The 22,075-nt window shown below is 50.0% G+C and overlaps 8 protein-coding genes across 8 annotated transcripts; 4 read left to right on the top strand and 4 right to left on the bottom strand.

The window, feature by feature from the left end:
• Positions 1-227: 227 nt before the first annotated feature.
• On the bottom strand, positions 228-1,133 carry PENARI_c010G02794 (DUF2293 domain-containing protein; the record flags this gene model as incomplete). Its single annotated transcript, XM_022632166.1, has 3 exons — positions 228-686; positions 745-867; positions 921-1,133. 3 exons carry the CDS (start codon positions 1,131-1,133, stop codon positions 228-230), a joined length of 795 nt encoding a protein of 264 aa, XP_022487822.1.
• Positions 1,134-2,516: 1,383 nt separating this feature from the next.
• PENARI_c010G07820 (PHD finger domain protein) lies at positions 2,517-4,748 on the top strand (the record flags this gene model as incomplete). Its single annotated transcript, XM_022632310.1, has 2 exons — positions 2,517-4,510; positions 4,562-4,748. 2 exons carry the CDS (start codon positions 2,517-2,519, stop codon positions 4,746-4,748), a joined length of 2,181 nt encoding a protein of 726 aa, XP_022487747.1.
• A 597-nt stretch (positions 4,749-5,345) lies between these two features.
• Positions 5,346-6,535, top strand: PENARI_c010G01622 (sideroflexin family transporter; the record flags this gene model as incomplete). Its single annotated transcript, XM_022632134.1, has 4 exons — positions 5,346-5,449; positions 5,509-5,642; positions 5,695-5,789; positions 5,849-6,535. 4 exons carry the CDS (start codon positions 5,346-5,348, stop codon positions 6,533-6,535), a joined length of 1,020 nt encoding a protein of 339 aa, XP_022487861.1.
• A 1,356-nt stretch (positions 6,536-7,891) lies between these two features.
• PENARI_c010G07362 (amidase) lies at positions 7,892-9,474 on the bottom strand (the record flags this gene model as incomplete). Its single annotated transcript, XM_022632296.1, has 2 exons — positions 7,892-8,052; positions 8,124-9,474. The coding sequence occupies 2 exons, from the start codon at positions 9,472-9,474 to the stop codon at positions 7,892-7,894; spliced, it is 1,512 nt and encodes a 503-aa protein (XP_022487684.1).
• Positions 9,475-10,208: 734 nt separating this feature from the next.
• On the bottom strand, positions 10,209-12,437 carry PENARI_c010G00428 (putative protein kinase (Lkh1); the record flags this gene model as incomplete). The annotated part of the gene is made up of 6 exons (XM_022632100.1): positions 10,209-10,409; positions 10,463-10,550; positions 10,603-11,065; positions 11,115-11,462; positions 11,509-11,590; positions 11,646-12,437. The coding sequence occupies 6 exons, from the start codon at positions 12,435-12,437 to the stop codon at positions 10,209-10,211; spliced, it is 1,974 nt and encodes a 657-aa protein (XP_022487922.1).
• A 2,011-nt stretch (positions 12,438-14,448) lies between these two features.
• On the top strand, positions 14,449-16,143 carry PENARI_c010G11934 (uncharacterized protein; the record flags this gene model as incomplete). The annotated part of the gene is made up of 3 exons (XM_022632439.1): positions 14,449-15,131; positions 15,184-15,538; positions 15,592-16,143. The coding sequence occupies 3 exons, from the start codon at positions 14,449-14,451 to the stop codon at positions 16,141-16,143; spliced, it is 1,590 nt and encodes a 529-aa protein (XP_022487900.1).
• A 369-nt stretch (positions 16,144-16,512) lies between these two features.
• On the bottom strand, positions 16,513-18,303 carry PENARI_c010G10558 (uncharacterized protein; the record flags this gene model as incomplete). The annotated part of the gene is made up of 2 exons (XM_022632397.1): positions 16,513-17,144; positions 17,220-18,303. The coding sequence occupies 2 exons, from the start codon at positions 18,301-18,303 to the stop codon at positions 16,513-16,515; spliced, it is 1,716 nt and encodes a 571-aa protein (XP_022488015.1).
• A 587-nt stretch (positions 18,304-18,890) lies between these two features.
• ysh1 (cleavage polyadenylation factor subunit YSH1) lies at positions 18,891-21,927 on the top strand (the record flags this gene model as incomplete). Its single annotated transcript, XM_022632097.1, has 5 exons — positions 18,891-19,043; positions 19,100-19,197; positions 19,503-19,837; positions 19,891-21,351; positions 21,410-21,927. 5 exons carry the CDS (start codon positions 18,891-18,893, stop codon positions 21,925-21,927), a joined length of 2,565 nt encoding a protein of 854 aa, XP_022487778.1.
• Positions 21,928-22,075: the final 148 nt, after the last annotated feature.

The following is a 22,075-nucleotide window of genomic DNA, read 5'->3' as shown; positions in this document are numbered from 1 at the left end:
CCTCTTTACTCTTTTTCTTTTTGCCTTGAACCCTTTTTTCTTTTCTGTGAACATATCTAATAGAGGCAAAAGTACAATATCCTTACTCCATCTGCTGTCCTTGAAGTAAATGATCATAATCCCATTGTATCCCATATCACCTAGAAATCCCAGTACAAAATCATAGTCGCTCTCTGTGTGCCCGTAAATGTAAACAAAACCCCGACGATGCATAATCAATTTATCCATCACGCGAGCCGCAACGCCAATGAACTATCCTCCTCCTTCTGCTCCTTAGCCATACACCCCTGCCAAGCCCGTTCAATAGCCTGAACTGTATCCCAAACCCGCTTCCGGGCCTTATTCCGCTCCACCCCTTCATCAAGAAGCTTGTCGTAAGGCGTCATCACATGGCGAATATGAGCCTCAACAGCCAGCTGGATCCGATGTTCATCGGATATCTGTGCCGTCCGGCCTACCCGTCCTGATCCTTTCAGGAATGCATGGTTGAGGATCACTTCCAGGCTTGGTTTGGGCATTAGTGGGAATTTTTCGATGAGAAGTTTGCGGTTCTTGCTGGTATCTTTTGCGTCGCGGGTTTTTACGGCGTCTGCGCGTGAATCTGCTGTTGCTGCTGCGGATTCTTGGACTGTGGTGTGGATTTCTGATGGGACTCGGATTCCGAGTGTGTGTTTGCCGTTTGGTTTCTAGGGGTGTCAGGGTTGATATGTGGATGGTTTTGGGGGATTAGTTTGTTGTTCTTACGTAGACTAGGTAGACTATCTGGTTTGATTCTTTGGTCTTGCTGCGGCAATGTCGCGTTATGTAAACATTGCCTTTGGGGACGAAGATATATCCTTCTGGCATGGGTACACGCTCGACAATGTTCTGTGTGGAATGTGTTACCTGGATGGTCTGGCTATGGGTCCGACTGAACTTACCTGCTCAAGTGGATCATCCGAGATGGGTACAATTGCAGTCCATGGCTTCGCTTTTCGATGTTTGGTTTCGTTGAGGACTTCTGATAATGGCTGGGTTTGGGCGCCCGCATCTAGGGCAGAGCGGGCCTTGCCACCACGCTTCCGTACACGTCTGTTCTTTCCTTTGCGGTGAGGCTTGCGTTTGCGGACGTTGGACTTGGTAGTATCTGCCATCTTATGTGGGATGGGTTGAAGCAGGGCGGGTGAGGGTGATGAATTTGACACGGGTAGTGTTGGGATTGTGATTTGGGAAAGATGTCAGTGATGAATAGATTAGATTAGATCCATGGGTTGTGACATGTTATATTTGGACACCAGTGGTGTCTCTCTCAACATTGATCTTTGATGCTTCAAGCCAGGCACACTGTGGCGGTGTGGCGTTGTGGCTGAGTTGTGCCTAAATCGACAGGTGACCCAGCTCTTTTAACTTAACATAGTTAACGCTAACTAAGTTAACTTCCATGTAAGCAACTTTAAGCAGAACTTATTCATAGTGAGCTGATGACAAGCGAAGTGTATCTATCACCAGATAGGGTTAGTCGCCTCATGAGACAGATCTGTTCTCTCCTTCGTACTTTTGGCCCCAATGCACGTGCCCGGCGTTTAGCAGACTTTAGGCACTTGTCTTACTCTCTGACAGGGAGAATTATACAGTAGAACAAGATGGAAATATTGCATGATAATATATACAGTAATAGATAATATCATGTATCCAGTGGGTGGGATCTTAGATATGCATCTATCGTACCACGTCTATGGATCACCCCAGAAACAGCAAATTGAGATCTTCCGATCTCAAGATTGTGTCAGCGCCAGCTCGCAGCTCCGAACCGAAATGAAAAGAAAAAGGTCAAAACTTGGAAGTGGGTAGGGGCATGCCAGGGGGATACTGTGCATGTACATGTACAGTAGCCGGTTAGTTACCCCAGTCCGAGGGATGAACACAGTAGAGTTCCCCCTTCCTAAGGACTTCCGTAAGCTCTTTCACTCTCACCATCCATGCTGAGTTTCTTTATATATACGGGGTGACCGAGTGGAACATGTCGTCATTGGGTTGGCTACTCCGGAACTAAACTGCAAAGAAAAAAGCGCAGCAAACGAAGCCCGTTAAGTGGCTCGTCTTACAAGGCTCGATCTCGCTTTGGTCTGGATCGGCGCCTCTCAAGGGCAACTCTGGCGGCCGAAGGAGGTGATAGGCTTTCTTACCGAATGTGCCCCATTTTCTCAGCTGTACATGTACTCCCCATAACTAACATTAGGCTCCAGGCTGTAACCTGTTGTGTAGATCCATCTTATCCGTTCCTGCATGAAAGTCCGGAATAGCTGTGGATATCAGTGGAGGTCAAAAAGAAAAGTCCCCACGTAAAAAAACGAACTCAGAAAAAGAAAAACATTCCATTCCATCTTTCATCCCTTGATCAGCAACGTCTACCCTTCAATGCTCCCCTCACATTCTGCTCTCCATTAAGGTTGCCAGGGACGTTCAATGGTGCTGACATGAGTTGGGATCCTGTTCACAGGTATGCTTTGCGGGGTTCTCTTCTTCTATAGTCACTCATGGATTTCTTCAGCTTCAGCTATCCCGAACCGCAAACGCCAACGAGGACTCCGGCTTCGTTCGGTGACTCCTTCCCCCCGAAACTCGAGTCCAGCTTCTTCGACCCTCGAGTGACCTGGGATACCTCCGACCCCTATGCCTCCAGTCCGGAGCTGCACCGTACACCACAGAGGTTCGGCCTCGCCTCAACCTTGAAGGGAGGTCCGGCCCCGAGTCATGGGGAGAGTTACAAGGGAAGGGTGGACCAGACCGATACGGCCAAGCGGATTCGTGCAGTGAGGCCGAACCAGAGTGCGAGCGAAGACTACCCTCCGATGGGCTCGGCCAAGTCGGCGGCTTCCATGCAGACACCTCCTCCTACCAGTGCGTCGAGGCGGAAGATTCCCGAGTTCGACGAAGGGGATGGACCAGGGGCAACACCGGGTATGGGTCATCTGGAAACCCCGAGTCGTCTTTTGGGGGCGTCTCCTCGCATGTTTGGCAACCTACAGTCTTCGCCCGACTTGTTCCAGCTGGCTTCCTTGGATCCCACGGGCTCTCCTTTCTTCCCACAGCAGCGATTATTCTGGGATCAGGATCTAGAAAACGCCGGTGAAGTTCCTCTACCCACCAACAATGGCTTAGATTCTCGTCAGAACTCCGACACACATCACATTCCTCAATTACCAACCATCGATGGCTCAATTGACCTCCCCGAGTTCGGGAACGGGTTTGGGATTTCAGCAGCACCACCTACCGACGCTGCTCTCTTCCCTGCACCGTTCTCGACTTCTCCCCGGATTCCAGTTACCAAAGCAGAGGACCCAGCCTTGTTCCTGAGCTCTCCCGCCCGACGGTTTGGTGGGCCTCATCTCACGCCGCAGACAAGGTCTCTGCGTGGCATTCGACAGCCCTACCACCACCAGGCGGAAGAATCGAAACGAGAGGAGCTTCTCCGTGCCCGGGTTCCAGATGGGCAGCGACCTGCATCGTTTGCTGGTCTGAGCGAAAGCGAGGAAGAAGATGACGACTTCACACCGAGGGGCACACGACCGGGGCTGACCCGCAGTGTAACTCACACTGCCATCACAAGCTCACACAGGCCGCTCAGTCAAGCTGGGGGTATGATGGCATCCACGAGCGGGATCCGAAAGAGCCCCTCCAAGGGCCGTTCGTCTCCGGCGAAAGGGATGCGTCCTACCCCCTTGGCTCGGGCCAACTCGGTTGCCACGGGCTTGCCCACGCGCTCGTCCTCCGTGGTGCTTCGAATTGGCCGGGATGGTCGTGCAAAGGCTGAGATGGAGCCTGTCGATGAGGGTCCCACAGGATTAACCGATCCCCTGACCGGGATGGATTTAGGTGGCTCTGCAACCGAAAGCGAAGCCGATCCGGCGGAGTACTCGGAGTATCCTGTCTTGCACCGTGCTCAGTCCTCCTTTTCCATCTTTGACCTCAACCGCCGTCCACTTTCCCGCAGTGATTCCGGCTCCCGGCCTCCTTCGAAGGGTTCATATGCCTCCACTGTCGGCTCTTCCCATTCGGGTCGAAAGTCGCCTTGGGCTGGCTCTTCGAGAGGGGCTGGGCGAGTGAACCATCGTGGATCTCCTGATATCAAGCGGACCCCCAAGCGACACTCTTCTCTGCTTCACTCCGACTCCACCTATACCCGGGGTAGTGCGGCTTCCGACTCGTTGCCCGGAGAGGACGACGATAGTGGTGACGCTACACATGCGCTCCGGCAGGTCCTGAAAGAACGCGGCCGGGGACCTAGACCGTCTATGAATGGCTTTAACAACCGACTCTCCCGCTCATCACATACCTTTACACACCTCCGGTCATCCCCTCCGCGCCTCGGCAGCGATTTCGACATTCACCCCCGACACAATGCCTCTCCTACCACTCTGACCGACCCAGATCTTGCCACTCCCAGCACAGATCGTCACAGCAATCCAAGCAATGGTACACGATGTGTCTGCCGCTCGATGGATAATGGTGGCCATCTTATGATTCAATGGTGAGTCTAATGTACACATGTCGAGTCTCAGTTTGTACTAACAATTCACAGTGAATCATGCACACACTGGTTACACACCCGGTGCGTCGGATTGGAGCGTGCAAACCTGCCCTCTGTATACGTCTGCATCTTCTGTGCCCAAACGCCATCGAGACAGAACCGTGTCCGAACCTCTTACGTGCCCACGGGAAATGCCCCTCCCTCTCCTTTGGCCCACAAGTCCTACCGCATCCGGTAAAACTATTGATCATACTGGATAATCAGTGGAAGACTTGTGCCTTATTTCTTTTGTGTCATTCTCGCCCAGCAGGGCTCGCTTATACCATGCATTACCCAAGTCACACTGCCCTTTCCTAGTCCTCTGTGACCCATTATGATACCTATGTACTATTCCCTCACATTTCTGGACAAAACAGAATAGAATCATCTCTATACTTAACTTATATACTATACATTCAAGTAGTATGCAAGATCCCCGCATATCGGCGTGGCGAACCGATCTCGGGAGAGGGGCCGGCATAAGTGCATTCAGGCACGACCTATTTAGTCTCGAATCTGACCTGCTCTATTTAGACCGAAAGACTGCTGGCTTTGGCCGTTATACTTCCGAAGATACCTGCTAGTACTGACACAGCCCTCTCATGTTACTCGAAGGCGCTCTGAAAAGTTCAAATTAGAGTTCCGATATAGATCAGATCCGGTTGTTGATTGGCCAATCCTCAACTTATCGTCTCACCGCCTTTTTTATTATCGAAAAACCACTTTCTCCCCGCGGAGTCATAGTCTTTTCTCTCTATACATTCTCTATACATTCTTTACAGTGCTTTCATTCGCTATGTCTGCCTCTCTCCCTGGCAGCCGGGATCTCCCCCCATCACAATATGACCTCTCCACCTACTGGGGTCGGGTGCGCCATGCCGCCGACATTGCTGATCCTCGGTAAGTCCATGAATGAGAGGATTGGTATTGGACAAGTTACTGATCAGTCTCAATTGCAGGACTCTCTTTGTCTCAGGCGCTGGTCTGGAGAGTGCTAAGAGCCTCATCGCCTCCTACAAGCAGAACCGTGTCCCAGTTATGACGCCTGAACTGTGGTCCGCGAAGAAGATCGTCGATGCGACTTTGCATCCTGGTATGGGAACTTGTATTTATCTATACCAGGCAATTGGCTAACGACCACACAGACACTGGCACGCCAGTTCTCCTCCCCTTCCGCATGTCAGCCTACGTGTTCTCGAACTTGGTCGTCACTGCGGGCATGTTGACTCCAGGACTCGGGGTGAGCATTTCCCACAAATCCCGCAAATCCAAATGCATACCTAACAAATGACATAACAGACAGCCGGTACCCTCCTCTGGCAAATCGGAAACCAATCCCTCAACGTCGCAATCAACAACGCAAACGCAAACAAATCCACCCCCCTCTCCACCTCGCAGATCGCCCAGTCATACCTCATGGCCGTCTCGGCTTCTTGCTCGACAGCTCTCGGCCTGAAAGCTCTCGTCCCCCGTCTCAAGAGCATCTCCCCCAACACCCGTCTCATCCTGTCCCGTCTCGTCCCCTTCGCTGCTGTCGCCAGCGCCAGCGCTCTGAACGTCTTCCTCATGCGGGGCGAAGAAATCCGTCAAGGCATCGATGTCTACCCCGTTCTCTCAGCTGAAGAACGTGCCAAGCGCGAGCTGATCGAGGATGCTGAGCCGGTCCAGAGTCTCGGTAAGAGTAAGAAGGCTGCTACCCTTGCAGTCGGCGAAACTGCCATCTCGCGCGTTCTGAATGCCACGCCTATTATGGTTCTGCCGCCTCTTATCTTGGTCAAGTTTGAGAAGACGCAGTGGCTGCGTGCCCGGCCTCGTATGGTTATGCCTGTTAACCTGGCGCTTATCTTGGGTACTTCGCTCTTTGCTTTGCCGCTTGCACTGGCGGCTTTCCCTTCTCGTCAGGCTATTAGTGCTAGTAGCTTGGAGGAGGAGTTCCGGGGTCGTGGTGGTGATCAGGGTATGGTTGAGTTTAACCGCGGAATGTAAATATTGGGTTTCGGCGTTGAACAGCGTGCTTCTGCATTGTTTTATTGTGACGGATACCCCGTTACTCTTTGGCCGTCTTTGGTCCTTTATTCTCGGTTTGCATCCTTTACATTTTGATACTGTTTGCTTTATATAAGTGAGCCTACATAGATCCATGGATGTCATTTTTTGATATAGTAACTTGTGTCTATCAAGTCTATTAGCGTATGCCATAGCACCCATTCTCTAGTGAAACGGTGAATGGTGGAAATATCACTATAGGACGGTAACTGTAATATTTGAAACACAAAATCGTACTTTCTTCCTATCGATAGGGATGAGGGTGTAAAGAGAAGGCTTGAGGTCTACTATATTGGCAACGTAGATTAAAAAGAGTCCTAGAACCTGAAGCCATCTAACTAAAGAAGGTATTTATATAGTAGCGAGTGCTCATGGATCTAGAAACCAAAATAGCAAAAATAGCAAAAAGGTAGTGTACTCGCGCCCGGGATCGAACCGGGAACCTTCTGAGAATTGTGAGATTCAAATTGTGAATCAGACGTCATGACCATTAGACCACGCAAGTGCTTGAATAAACAACAAAGCACTTTTAGCATTTATGAATGGAAAAGGCAAATAGTGCGAAATATCGCGAGTTTTACTATCGGATACATCTAACCCTATTTAACTGGCCCTTCAAATTAGCACATAGAGAAGTACCTTTCGAATAACGTTATAGATTGGTTTTCTTATAAAAGATCTTCTAATCATTTGATCCTTGTCCACATAATATGAATATCATAAGTTAGCAAGAGCAAAACCTATCCCTTACGTTCTAGTCCTTTATAAAATCATGTGCTACATACCACGCGATACTATAACCTACCACTACATCATAATTGTATAAAGAAGAAACACTAATCCGCACAAAAGCCAACTCCTACATTTCAGATTGCGTAGTGCCGACCGAGAAGAGCCAAGTTACAAAGCCAAAAAGCAAAAAGAAAGTACTCGCGCCCGGGATCGAACCGGGAACCTTCTGAGAATTGTGAGATTCAAATGTGAATCAGACGTCATGACCATTAGACCACGCAAGTGCTCGAATGATTACTCATTCACAAATGTGGTTTGTGAGAGATAACGGAATTGTCCAAAAAAGGCAGCTATAGATGTCCACCACTTTGTATGCCATACAAAGTGATAGTGCCATAAATTCTATAAAAAAGCAATAAACTAAGCAATTGAGTAGATGAATATATATTTCCATCTTACTCCCGCTATACTTATCCACTGTCGTTTGTAACTCTATCCTTGGGATTGTAAGGATCATGCTTCCCGGCTTCGTAGCAAACCCTTCCTTAGCCACCTATACCTAGCTCATTCCAAATAATTCAAAATAGGTGCCCTCCTAGCCTCCGACATCCCCTCAACCCGCTCCGCAAGATCAAGCAATTCATCCTCCCCCCACCGCCGTCCCATAAGCTCCAATCCAACTGGCACGCCCAGAATAGAAGAATCAGAGCTAGGGCTTCTTCCAGCTAGATCACACAATATATTAGTCAAACCAATCTATACCCCGGCCAGATAGCCAAATATTAGAATAACATACCAGGAATACAGATGGCAGGCCTCCCCGTCAACGCAGCCAAAACTCCATTCCGACCCGGCTGCATCGTAGCCCCGATCTTCACGGGCAGTTGTCGTTGATGTGGATAAGCTAATGCGTCGATATCATATGCATCGAAGCATTCACGTAGGGATTCTTTCAATGAGGCGATATACTTCAATCGTCCTTCATGTGCTGCGCTGTGGGGCGAGTATGTTTCTGGGTCTTCTAGTGCAGCTGTCATGACATGTGTCGCGGCTTTTTGGTCGTATTCTCCGCTCTGAATAATCGACTCGAGGGATCGATGGGGTGTTGAGGTTATAAATTGCGATTGAAGGAATTCGTCCAGATAGTGCTTGAATTCGAAGGCTTGCGTGTCGGCTTTTGCGAGGAGGGTTGTGATGCTCCAGTCTGGATGACTGGATTCTGGGATTGGAACCAAGGTTATATTCTCATCTTGGGAGGCGAGAGATGATAGACTTGTTCGGATGATATCCTGTACGATCTCGTTCTCGGAGAGTAGTTCCGGCTCTGAACATGATCCCTCGATTGGGAAGTATGCTTCCAGGACTCCAATTCGAACTTGGCGGCTTGGTCTGCGACGGGGTATCGAAATAGAAGTAGATCCATTCTGACCATCATGTCCATCTCCATCTTCATCCTTCATGACCCCATACATAATCCTCACATCACAAACACGCCTCCCCATAGGCCCTGCACAATCCTGCGTCTCGGAAACAGGCACAAGACCTGCACACGACACCCTCCCCGTCGATGGCCGGAATCCTACAATTCCACAAGCTGACGCCGGCGAACGCAGTGAGTTCATCGTGTCTGTGCCGCAACCCACGAGTCCAAAGTTACATGCCAGGGCCGCGGCTGTGCCACCGGATGAACCACCCGGCGTGCGACCTGCATCATATGGATTGAGGGTTTGGCCGCCTAGGGATGAGGTTGTTGTTCCTTGTAAGGCGAATTCATGGAGGTTTGCTTTGGCGAGGATGATTGCGCCTGCCTTTAGGAGGCGGGTTACTACTTCGCTGTTGGTTGTGCGGAGGTCTTTGAGGGCTGATACTCCTGCGCTGGTGGGGAGGTTGTATGTGCTGTAGTTGTCTTTGAGGATTACGGGAACACTGTGTAGGACTGGGTAGGGGGTGTTGTTTTTGTTGAATGTTTCTGTTTCTGTGGCCTTTTCTTCGGCGCTTTTAAGGGCTTCTGGGTTGATTGTTATAAGGGTTTTGAGGGTGCTATCGTGTTGCTTGATTGCTTCCAGATAATGGATTACCAGTGCTGGGCCATTGGAGGGATCCTGGCGTAGCAATTTGTGGAAATTGGAGATGGTGATTTCGTCCATGTTGGGAGTTGATGAGGGGGGAATTGGAGACGTTGGAGAATGGGTAGATCCGATGGCGGAAGAATGATGCGAGATCGGCATCAATGCAGGAACACAATTGATGTACAGGTACAATTGATTTACAGGTATAATTGCAGGGCTCATATATCTACTATTCCATTACATTCTATCAGATATTCATATCTCCATACGCAATACAGTTCGGGTTATCCGCCCCGGAAAGAGACACATATCACAAAATTGAATGAGAGTGAGAACTCTCTGGATTGAACACTTATGTACACCCCATACGATTAAACCATTGGACGCCAAAATCAAAATGGTATAATCATCCGGACTTAGCCTATCCTTCCAAGCCAACCGGATTCCTCAAAACGCGAAAAAAAAGCAGTAACATATAACGCCTTCAAGGCATAATAGATAAACAAATAGGGTTAGGATATGAGTTGCACCCAGGAGAGACATGCAGTAAGCCCGAGCTGTTGCCATGTGGTGCCACAAACCGAGATACAGCAAAGACTGCATGAGAGCCTGCAGCCAAAGAAATAAAAAACATCGTGATCATGATTTTGCCAGTGAAAACACCTTTCCGTCCCATCCGCCATAGAAACAAAGATTACCCTCGAGATATGAAGCTGTCTATCCATAATTGGATCCTTTTCACGCCGGTGAATTCCCTTTCCATGCTGGCAAGGCCGAGTGTCGGCCGCTATACCTGTGTAAACCGAAGAAGCTCAAGCACGTTGTTGTTGTTGACGAGAAAGTCCTTGGCCAATGCGGTAAGCCTCGGTGCCATCGTCAACGAGCGTTTCCTTGAACCAGGGGTGCTTCAGCGCCGCCTTTGCGGTGATCCGATTTTTGGGGTCATAGACAAAGATCTTCTGCAGCAGGTCGAGGAATGAACGGTTGAAAGGTGTGTTGGTGGGAATGAACTCCTAAATAGCCAGAATCAGCGAATGAGCTAACATAAAGATATGAATAAACGTACCGTCAACCCCTTCATTGCGCGTACATACTTCCGCGAAGCCCGAGTGGTTTCATTGTTAGGGTAATCGAGCTTGCTCCGGACGAAATATCTAGGCAAAGTCAGTATCGGTGATGACGAGTTTGAGGGGAAGACAAATTTACTTCGAGGCAGAGTTGCTGCCACCTTGTTTTCCACCCGCCATTACTCTCTTCACCAACGCTTGGTCGATGCGGCTGCCATTGACAGCTTCCATCATTGCGAGGTGTTCGAGGTTGTCATGTGTCTGGAAGAGCGCGTCTCCGGTGAAGAACTCCACCAAGATACATCCAATACTCCAGATGTCGCACGGGAAGCTCCAGCCGAGATTCAGTATGATTTCGGGGGCCCGGTAGTGGCGTGTTGAAACAACAGAGGAGTGGTATTCATCGTCAAAAGTGGCCGAGCCGAAGTCGATGAGGCGGATCTCGCTATCGAGGAGCACGCGGCGCTGCCGTGCGTTGCGAGATGTGGCATGAGAAGAAGAGGGGATGGTGCGGTTGTAGGTAAAGGTCTGGTAGGCGTTGCTAACGAGAAGGATGTTTTCGGGTTTGAGGTCGGTGTGAATGAGGTTGAGGTCATGTAGGACTGGGCTGAGTTAGTTGGAACATGGGATGAGAAGGAGCGAGAAGCTTACAAGCAACACTTGTAAACAGTTGCCGGGCGAACTGCTGGATCTGGCTGCTCGGGAAGGGTACAAACGCATTTCCCTTGAGGAAGTCGAATACGCTTTGTCCTAACAGATCTGTGACAATGCAAATGTGATTCCGGAAGTCGAAGGTATCCCGCAGGTGGATGCATTTGTTGCGGTTGGTCTTGTCGTTTGAAGACAGAGTTGACAAGACTCGCAGCTCAATTCGTGAAGCATCGCGGTACTTTTGGATCGATCGGATGATTTTGACTGCACAGCGAGACTTGCGGTGCTTGTCATATGCCTCCACCACCTTGCCAAAAGTACCTTGGCCCAGGAGTCTGATGACGGAGTCTAGAAAGTCAGTATGATCATCAAACCATGAGAAATCTGGACTCACATCGATCGGTCAACGCGGTGTCGGGTGTGACGATGTAGTGACCATCGTCATCGTCGAACTTCTTGTTTTGAGCGCTTGTGCTCTGAAAAGGCAAAATCTGTCAGTAATCGCACAAGAAACAGGTCAAAAACACTCACATCGCGAACGATAGGCACATGAACATCCTTGGCCTTGATGGGTGGTTTCGGAGGTGGTACGTAGCTCAGGAAAGCATCGCCCGTGGTCTCCAACTCTCGTCTTTTCTGCTCATCGCGAGTCGATTTGCGCGTGGCAACGCGCTTCCGCTTTTGACCCACAGTGGCATCCTCGTAGTATACCCCGTTGGGGGCACCAGAGCTGCCCTGCGAACCGAGCGATGTAGGTGCGGTTGTGTGTAGCGAAGTGGTGCGGTCCGTGGACAATGAAGCCGACGAGTTGTCGCCATATTGCTGCGGGTTGATGGAAAAAGATGGACGGTCGTAGTGACCCAGATCGTAGGCGGTTTCAATCCCCGTTCGTCGCCTCTTGCCGGCGGGCTGCGGAACAGCAGCAGGTGCTCTCGCAACAGACGTATGGGCCGAAGGAGCCGCCCCGTTGGACTCTGGTCCGGGACTATCATCAATCACAATGACTTCCTTGGGAAGACCATTCTTGTAGAACTCAGTCCAATCCGGCTTCTTTTTCCGGCCTCCCACAGAGGGAGCCACGCTGGAGCCGCTCTGATGGGTCATGGCCGAAGGGGTCGATGTCGTCGGAGGAAGTCTCGGAGGTTGAGTGTACGGGAGTGTGGTGGTTGTTGGAGAGGGGACGGAATAAGCGTAGGGGTTCGCGAGGCGAGTTCCCGTGGTGGAAGTCGGGTAAGAGGTATTCGGTTGGTAGGGGTGGTGAGGGTATCCGTAAGCCTGGTGGTGAGAAGGATGGGTTGCAGTGGCCGTAGAGGGAGTGGACATTGTGCACGAAGTCCTATCCGTCAAAGGAACGGTAGAGGAAGAGAAGATTGGAGGAATTTACGGCCGATGGCCGATGATCGTTGTGCGCGACTCTCTCGAGAGGAATGGGTTTGGAGGCAGGATACGCCAGGGAAGCAAGTGGAGATGCAAGATCGAGGGAACGCGAAGATTGACGGACACAAAATGAATCAAAAGTGCATTTCCTCAAAGGAAAGCTGAGCTCATTGAACGAGGCGACATTGGAGGGGGAGAAGACGAGAGATGGGAGAGTCGGAGAGTTGGGGGACGTAAGAGAGCGTTGCCGATCTACGCGGTAACCTCGCCTTGATAACTCATTTTTTTCTTTACGTTTAGGACTAAGCCTCCTTTTTGATTGACCCGAGAGAATATATAATATATATGTCTCTTCTTACATTCTCAGAGGCTTCTAAATTATGCCCTGGTCATTTTGACTCTTGGGGGGTTCTCTATACAGGCTACGATGCGCCTCCGGCCTCAAGGTGAACGGGCCTCCCAAGGAGAAAAGATCAGCGGGATATTATGGCCTCATTCCAGTCCCAATCGCACACCCGGAATGAAATCAAAGGCGTCTAGAGAGGGTCTTGGTCCGCCACCGGGGAGCACGTCCAAGCCCTGGCTTTAGCCGAACCATCCAGTCCACCAGTCCACCCAGTCCACATAATCCCCGCAAATCATAAAGAACATGAGTCCCGTAATATGATTGAGACAGAAATACGTCAAACGCATTTCAACAGATTTCCACAGGGCTTGGGGGAACATAAAAACCAGCGTGAAGGGCGGATGTGGCTCACCGTAGACTCTCCGCATCATCCCTGGGCACAGGTGACATTCCAGCTGACTCAGTGGCTCGTTCTTTATAGCGGAGATAAGACAAAGACATCTTGGGGAGTACAGTATGATAATATGACAATATGAAAATAGGAAAATATGACAATATGAAAATATAAAAGGATCTCCGTAGAGAATGGGGGAAATGGCCACCTAGATACAATCTAATCATAAGGTTGAATCAGATATTGAATGGTTCAGCCAGCGATTGTCGGTTTGCCTGAAAGGTAAAAGTGTAAGGATTCTCAGCACGAACTGGTGCAAGCTTTGAGACGAAGCATCGCAAAGAAAGTGAGGTATAAATAGTAGGGGGACATTCTGATATAGGAAATTAGCCGCGTTGATGATGATCGCAATATAATGGCATATCTTAGATAGAAATGAAACAAGTTGGTGGATCTGAATAACGTTAATCGTCCGACATAATAATAAGCCTAATTTTCTAGGATTGGGTGGAACTATTGCAAAAGAGTTCTACTATAAGTCGATAAAATTGGTGGCACTAGGAAACTATATATCGTCAGGTTAAACGGTTATGTTCACCGCTTCTTCCTTCTAACTTCTTCTTTCCTATCGAAATAGCGGGTATTCTAGTTAGAATTTTCATTTACTTTTAACCTTACAGCAAATAGGAGGGATATGTATATACGCCGTTCATGCTGTGTTGCGCTTCTGGAAGCTCGAGCTGCCTCGGGGGTCATTCCGAAACGAATCCGATTTTTGCCTTAGCCAGAATGGACATGAAAGAAGAAGCTAACATGTTTCAAGCTATAAAAGTCTCCACAGTAAAGCGGCAATCTTGCTCTAGGCTTAGCACCCGGTCGCAGTGTTGCCCTAATGGGGTGTGGCTGTGAGGCCCGCCAATTTTTTCTGGCCCATGCTTAACTCTTTGGACCATTCTATAATATTGTATGGATTAATTCACACGGCTTTAGGGCTGAGTGGGGGCCATTTCTTGGGAGCCTAATTCCTACAAGCTGCATACCTATAAGAGCATGCTTCGCGACTGGAGGGTGGTGATGACCTCCATAGCTGAAAGCCAGCCATGGTCCTATATAAATTGCTGCTGTTCTGCTGGTGCTACAACATGTTTACCCCAATACAATTATTATTTCCGTCTCAGAAACCCCTTGACATCTCATACAAATAACGTCTTGACGTCATGTCTTACCTAGGATCAAAGGCCGTCAAATGTCTTGCAGCAGGCATAGGTCTCGTTTCGGAATCTATATCTGCACACAAGGCAAAGAACGTGCAACAAACGCAGTTAAGCGAGGAAAACAATCAGCCAACAAGGAGTCTCTCAGAAGGCAGCACACGCGACTCACATGAGCATGAAGGCGGACATCTCCCCCAAGAGAGAACCGCGATAGACGCCTTGGAAGAGCAGTGGGAGCTCGACGAGGCCCAAGACGAACTAAGGCGCAGCCCAGGAGACAAAGAAAGTCCTCCAGACTATAACGAAGCCCAAGAAGCCGTTGACGAAGTGAGTCTGGCTCACCGGTTTGCATCTGAGTATCCGCCTCCTGCATACTCGCCGACTGATGACATCCCCGTACCGCAACTACCTGCGCCAATTCTATTGCCTCAGCGCAGGCCAAAGAACCGCAAGCGCGGCTTCGTTCGTGCCTATGCACCGGACCTTGCCGACTTTGGTATCGACCAGCCTATGTTCTCTGATTTCCTGGATACTGCCGAGAAGGCTTGTCAGGGAGCGCGTTGGTTGAATGCAATTAACCTGGCATCGATTGGAACGATGTTTATGCCCAGTGCTACGGGAATTGCTGTGTCTATTGCCATCCAGATCGCTACTGATGTTGCAATTGCTGTAGATGGAGCCCGGAGGTAAGTCGTATATCGTTGATCATCAAGAGATCTACTAAACTTGTTTGACCAGGACCAACACATTCTTTGATAAGCTGAATCAAGAGTTCTTCCAGCCCCGTGGTCTCTTCTGCCTGGTCATGACTTGGAATCCTGAGTTACCGGATGCCCCGTCTACGACTTTGGATTTGAACTCCCTGATCTTCAAGGCTACAGACAGAGGTGGTTCAGACATGCTCAGCCGTCTTCGGCACAAGTTCAAGTCCTCCGACGGGAAAGGATTTATCTTCCCCGAGGTAGCACCTTTGGTATTCCCAGAGCTTGACCAGCTGGCCTCGGACGAAGATGCAGAAAAGAAGCTCTCAAAGACCAAGAAGAAGAGGGAGTTCGTGAGCAACTACTGGGACAAGCGAGCCCAAGCTAAATTCGTGAGTAAATGGAGTATCTATATAGAATCTCATTGCTGATGCTATCAATCTAGGCAACAAACAATCCTGACAGTAATTTAACCCAAGGACCAAAGCCCACATTTACCTCGCGCTATGCCGATCCCAATCACCCTGCCAGCAGCGGCGACCTGCTTGCTCTGGTGACTGGAGGCCATCTCTCCATGGACAAATTGCAGCGCCTGAAGGGTGCTCGTCCAGGTCTAGGACGTACTCGCGGTTCATACAATCAGGAACCATACGCCAGCCATAACTACTCTTACTCACAAAATGAATCGCGGTCTAACCCTCCCGCTCCTCATGCTCCTCATGGGCGACCTCTGGGGATGGGTATCATTGGAGAATTGAGGGGTGCACGAGACTCCCGCTGTCCCAGACAGAGAGGTTCTTATGGCTCGAGTGCGTACCAGGCTCAAACTGGTGAATACAGAGTGTTTGATCGACGAGCTCGTGGTGACCGCGGGCAAAACATTGGCCTTCTTACGCCGATTGCGAAACTGCGTCAGCAAACGGTCTTATACTTGGCCATTGTCAATATGCCGTCTGAAGCTGAAATGGCCCAGGCTCGTGAAGCCTTGGGTGCATGAATGTATAGAGGACACGGGCTAAATTGTGAGCATTTCGATACATTTCAATGATCAAAGCCGGCTTCTAAGTAAAAAGTACGTAGCAGGTTATTTCGAGTGCGTATAAATTTGAAGGAGTTGACATATCAAAGGGCGACAACACATAATAAAGCGAGGTACAGAAGTTCCTCTATCGCCAACGAAAGATGTATGCTCAACCTGTAGATGAAGAAATCAAAGAACATCGCCCTTCACCCCGACAACCAACGCCGCCCAGAACACGCAGATAATGCAGAAACTCCTTGTCGAAGCCATAGTGAACATAGCCAAGACGAGCGTAGGAAAGAATTAGAGACACAAGAAATAAGATTACAAACATTTATGACCTGGTTAGTTCCCACGGTCTCGATCCTCTTTGGGATCCTTCAGATAGCCCTTTTGCACGTGTTTGGTACCCCGTCCATCAGCCTCCAGCATGAACAACACATCTCTGACTTGGATACCTGCCCCCTTCTCTTGGTCTTCGCGCCATGTTCCGAGACGTCGGTGGGTCTGACTGGGTGCTGATTCTCCGGATCCAGATTTTTCCGGACCAGCAGTTGGAGTAGAAGGAGCTGGACGCGAGGGCGATGAGAATCCACTGGCAGGTCCACCGGACTTCAGCCATGAGTATGATTTTTTAGCACCGAACATGCGACCAGATAGCGCCATACGCGCCGTCTCCACCGATTGCTGGTGCTGTTGAGCTTCGCTCGCTTTGGAGTCTACCATCTTCTTCGCCTCCTTCTTCGTGATGGATTTCTTGTCGAAGCTGGGCGTCCTGTCGCCCATAGGCGTCGAAGGTGCGGACCCGTTGAGGTCGGCGGACTCGACTCGACCGGCTTCGCCAAGAATAGCATTGCTATTACGTTTGGCACGCTTGGCTGCACGTCTTTCTTCTTGCAAAGTTTCCCTTTGAATAAGTATGCGGAACAGCTCTGCGTTGGATTTTGTGCCAGATGATTCAATTGCAGAATGGGGGCCTATGAAAATGTTAGTAACAGATCAATAATGGACAAAAAAGTCCAGCAAATTATATGTTATGGAGGGTAGCATACGCTTCACAGGAGTTTGTGCGTTTCCTGCAGTCGGCCCAAGAGGTTGCGCGATGTCTTTCCACTCCGCGGGAACTGCGCCATGAGAATGTGCCCGGCGACTTCGAGCGAGAGACGAGGAATAGTCAATGACACCTCGTAGTCTTTCCTCGCAGGAGATCGATAGGATATTCAGTATGTCGACAAGAGGAGCACCATCCTGATTGAGGATTGTCTGACCAGTGCGCACCACAGAAGACCCATCTGGACCAGTGACTTCAATAGGCTGGGGCCGACCTGGAACGGGATGGAAAAGGCCCTCAGCCGGAATTCGGACACCAAGATCAAAGCCTCGCTTCTGAAGCTTCTGCTCAAGGAGTTTTGTCAACAAGAACGGTTCTTGGATGTGGTATTGTGCCCGTCTTGCTGCCACAGTATCCTCGCGGGTCGGTTCATTAGGATCTTTGAATGGAACGGGTGTTTGCGAAGACGGCTCGGTAGTGAAAGAATCATTCGTTATCGCGGGCTTAATCTGAGGCAATTCACCGAAACTGTTGGAAGCTGAAAGCGTTCCTGAAGTAGACACTTGAGAATTGAAAGAGGTGTTGATAGGTGGCGGATGAGGCATCTGGAGACCTCGCTGGGGTGGCTGCGCCTGCGCATTCTGCCCTGAAAAGCTCCGTGTGAGAAATGCCTCTTCTTCTCTCACATCAATGCCAGATGAAGCCAAGACATCCGTCAGTTCAGCTGCATCCGTTGTCTTATCCACCGGGCGAGAAGGAGGTCCCATGGTCCCGGGAGGGGCCGGGGGAGGAGGGGCGGGTGAAGTCATATTGATATTCATATTCATGTTAACCGGTGCTCCGTTCATCTGGGCTGGATTTGGTGGAAGCTGCATTGCGCCAAAGCTCGGGGAACCGTAAGGAGACTGTGTCTGGGAAGGCGGGAGAGGCGATAAACGAGGTCTTTTTGATGGAGGGGGAGCAGCGGCTCCATTCACGGGAGATGAAGCCGAGTTGGGAGATGGCGAGGAGACAGGCGGGGAGAAGGGCTGGGTAGAGAACGGCTGCTGGGGTTGCTGCTGCTGGGGATGCCGAGCTTGCGCCATGGTGACGGCACAGTGAGAATAAGATTGTTTTAAAGATGAGAAGGGTCGCTATTGCGCAGATCCGGGGCGGTCTTCAATATGAAGAGGCGTCCACGCGTGGCCGTTGAAATGAGCAGATTGCTCGCACCACCAGCTTCCAATAGCTGTAACCATCTCAATAAGTGTACTGGGCCATGGAGGCGATGCGCAAATTAACCAGCAGTTGAGTTTAACGCGAAAGTGCCGGCAGGGTCAAGGGGGGAGGGTTGGGGTAAGGGAGCTTTTACTGCAGTGGCCGAGTTTGCTCCGCGGATCGCGACCAGCACGTGACGAATGTTTGACTAAGCCCCAAAACCTCCAGGGCTCCTTGCTCTTTCAATCACCCGTCAAGTCGCATAACATCATTTCATTGACGTCTTTGTTTCAATTGCCAGGCAGCTGCATCTTTTATTGCTGCGTTGCGCAGGCCATGGTTGTTGCGCTCAGCGCATTCTGAGATCTAACACCTCCAACCTCCACCGCGGGCCCCAGTGCCCAAACAGCTGTTTTTCGGACTCAACTAGGACATATTGACATTCATTCCCCTCATTTGATCTGCCTACGACAAAATGGCGGCCAAGCGCAAAGCCTCAGCTATGGGCGCAGCCGTGGATGACGAGCCCGTTGATCCATCAGATGAGCTCGCATTCTATTGTCTCGGCGGCGGGAACGAAGTCGGCCGAAGTTGCCATATTCTGGAGTACAAGGGCAAGACAGTCATGGTAAGTTAAGGTTACAAACAGTGACAATTCAAATAACTTAATTTTGTCTCATTCAGCTTGATGCGGGCATGCACCCAGCGAAAGAAGGCTTCTCTGCCCTTCCGTTCTTTGACGAATTCGACCTGAGCACAGTGGATGTTCTCTTAATCAGCCAGTACGTGTTTCCTTCCTTCTTTGCTTTACATGAAATACAGTCTCTGGGAAAGTGTTGGACACTTTGTGCAGGTTCTCACATCACCCGATGTGAGGCTTGGGTTGATCTGGCAGTCTACTGCCGGGACCTGTCTCGATGGAAGCACATATTTTTTCCCTGGATATATATGAGAACCCCAATACAATTGAATGTCATGCAAATATTTCTTGTATTCCTGTACCCTTCGAATTTGCTGAATTTGAGTGTCTTTGATCTTGTGTGTTTCTCCATGACCGTCGCAGTTGCTAACGGTATGCTCTCCATAGTTTCCACGTCGACCACTCATCAGCCCTTCCATATGTTCTCAGCAAAACCAACTTCAAAGGCAGAGTCTTTATGACCCCCGCCACTCGAGCAATTTACAAATGGCTCATTCAAGACAACGTTCGAGTCAGCAACACATCCTCTTCCTCTGATCAACGCACGACGTTATATACCGAGCGTGATCACTTATCAACTCTTCCCTTGATTGAAACCATCGACTTTTACACTACACATACGATTAATGGCATTCGCATTACCCCGTACCCGGCTGGTCACGTCCTTGGTGCAGCCATGTTCAAGATTGATATTGCTGGACTCGTGACTCTGTTTACCGGAGGTAATTGTGTTCCCACGAAAGAAGGCACCAATCATTTCACTAACCTCGAATAGACTACTCTCGCGAGGAAGACAGACACTTAATTCCTGCGGCAGTGCCCAAGGGCACAAAGATTGATGTCCTTATCACAGAATCGACATTCGGTATTTCCTCCAACCCGCCACGGCTAGAACGTGAGGCTGCATTGATGAAGTCGATCACGGGTGTCTTGAATCGTGGCGGTCGAGTTCTCATGCCGGTGTTTGCCCTCGGTCGTGCCCAAGAGCTGCTTCTCATCCTTGATGAATATTGGGAAAGGCACCCCGAGCTTCAAAAGTTTCCTATCTACTATATTGGAAATATGGCACGTCGGTGTATGGTTGTGTACCAAACATACATCGGTGCTATGAACGATAATATCAAGCGTCTCTTCCGGCAACGCATGGCCGAGGCCGAAGCCAGCGGCGACAAGAGCGTCAGTGTCGGGCCATGGGACTTCCGATTCGTCCGCAGTCTTCGCAGCTTGGAGCGTTTCGATGATGTTGGAGGATGTGTGATGCTTGCTTCTCCCGGTATGTTACAGACTGGAACAAGCCGTGAGCTGCTTGAAAGATGGGCACCGAGTGATCGCAACGGTGTTGTCATGACTGGTTACAGTGTTGAAGGAACCATGGCCAAGCAACTGCTTAACGAGCCAGATCAGATCCCGGCTGTTATGTCCAAGGTGTCTACTGGGCATGGACGAGGCCGCGTTCCCGGAGCGAACGACGAGGATCAGAAAGTTATGATTCCTCGTCGATGCACCATTGACGAGGTTAGCTTTGCGGCCCACGTTGATGGAGTTGAAAACCGCACCTTCATCGAGGAGGTTGCTGCGCCAGTTGTGATTCTTGTCCATGGCGAGAAACATCAGATGATGAGACTGAAGTCGAAGCTGCTCAGTCTTAATGCCGACAAAGCAGTCAAAGTTAAAGTCTACACACCAGCAAACTGCGACGAAGTTCGCATTCCGTTCAAGAAGGATAAGATTGCGAAGGTTGTGGGAAAGCTAGCAGAGCTCGCACCACCCTCAGAGGAGGCGGATGCCCAGCTCATGGCTGGAGTGTTGGTCCAGAATGGGTTCAATCTATCGCTGATGGCCCCCGATGACTTGCAAGAGTATGCTGGGTTGACGACCACAACCATTTCCTGCAAACAGCATATCACCCTCAGTTCTGCGAGCATGGACTTGATCAGATGGGCCCTCGAAGGGACATTCGGAGCCATCGAGGAAGTCGGCACGACCAAGAAATCACACAGCAGTAGCCAAAATGACGACGACACCGATGAGACCGTAAAGCCAGAGGAGGCCGATGAAGAGATTCCATCAGACGAGACGCAAACATTCCTTGTCATGGGTTGTGTATCTCTTCATTATCATTCGCGGACTCGCGAGGTCGAGTTAGAATGGGAAGGAAACATGATGAACGACGGTGTTGCGGATGCGGTGATGGCTGTTCTCCTCACAGTCGAGAGCAGCCCTGCCTCCGTGAAGCGTAAGATCCCAACAACCCTCTCTACGAGAATTATGCTAACCACATTTGTTGATATCAGAATCCGCTAAAAACAAGCACCACCATCACCACGACGACGATGAAATGGACATGCCTACCCTTCCTAATCCACACGCCCAATCCGGGCCTCAGGAAAAGCTTGCCCGTATGCTAATGATGCTGGAAGCACAATTTGGTGGTGACAACATTGGCCCAATTGAACGCCCTCGCGTCCCAGCCGATCTCGCACTCGGCCCAGAACAAGATGTAGATGAGGCTAACGAGGAGCGTATCTCCGACATTGAGGCTGCGGAAATGGACCGTCTTATTGCCATGGGTATTCCAGTCCCTGGCATCGAGATCAAGGTGGACAAGCACGTTGCGCGCGTCTGGCTTGAGGACTTAGAAGTTGAGTGTGGTAACCCCGTTCTGCGTGATCGTATTCGCGTTGTCGTTGAACGGGCTGTTGAGACTGTTGCTGGACTTTGGGCGGAAAGCTCGATGCCTCGTGAACATGCTACCAATGGGAAACTTGAGTCCGAATCTGCTGCGAAGAAGGCGGCTGCTATTGAGGCTTAAGGCTGATCTACATCATCACATAACTTATATTTGGTTTACATGTACAATACCGAAATTTCACCGAATTATTTGACCTGGCTAGTTGTATTTAACTTCCCAAGTTTGTTTGATTCAGTAGTTACTAACTTTAAATTGTGAAATTGACATT

This window comes from Penicillium arizonense (genome assembly GCF_001773325.1).
Source record: "Penicillium arizonense strain CBS 141311 chromosome Unknown PENARI_contig010, whole genome shotgun sequence".
Taxonomy (NCBI): Eukaryota; Fungi; Ascomycota; class Eurotiomycetes; order Eurotiales; family Aspergillaceae; genus Penicillium; species Penicillium arizonense.
Note: the sequence above shows the minus strand (reverse complement) of the source record. Positions and strands in the feature narration are given on the sequence as shown.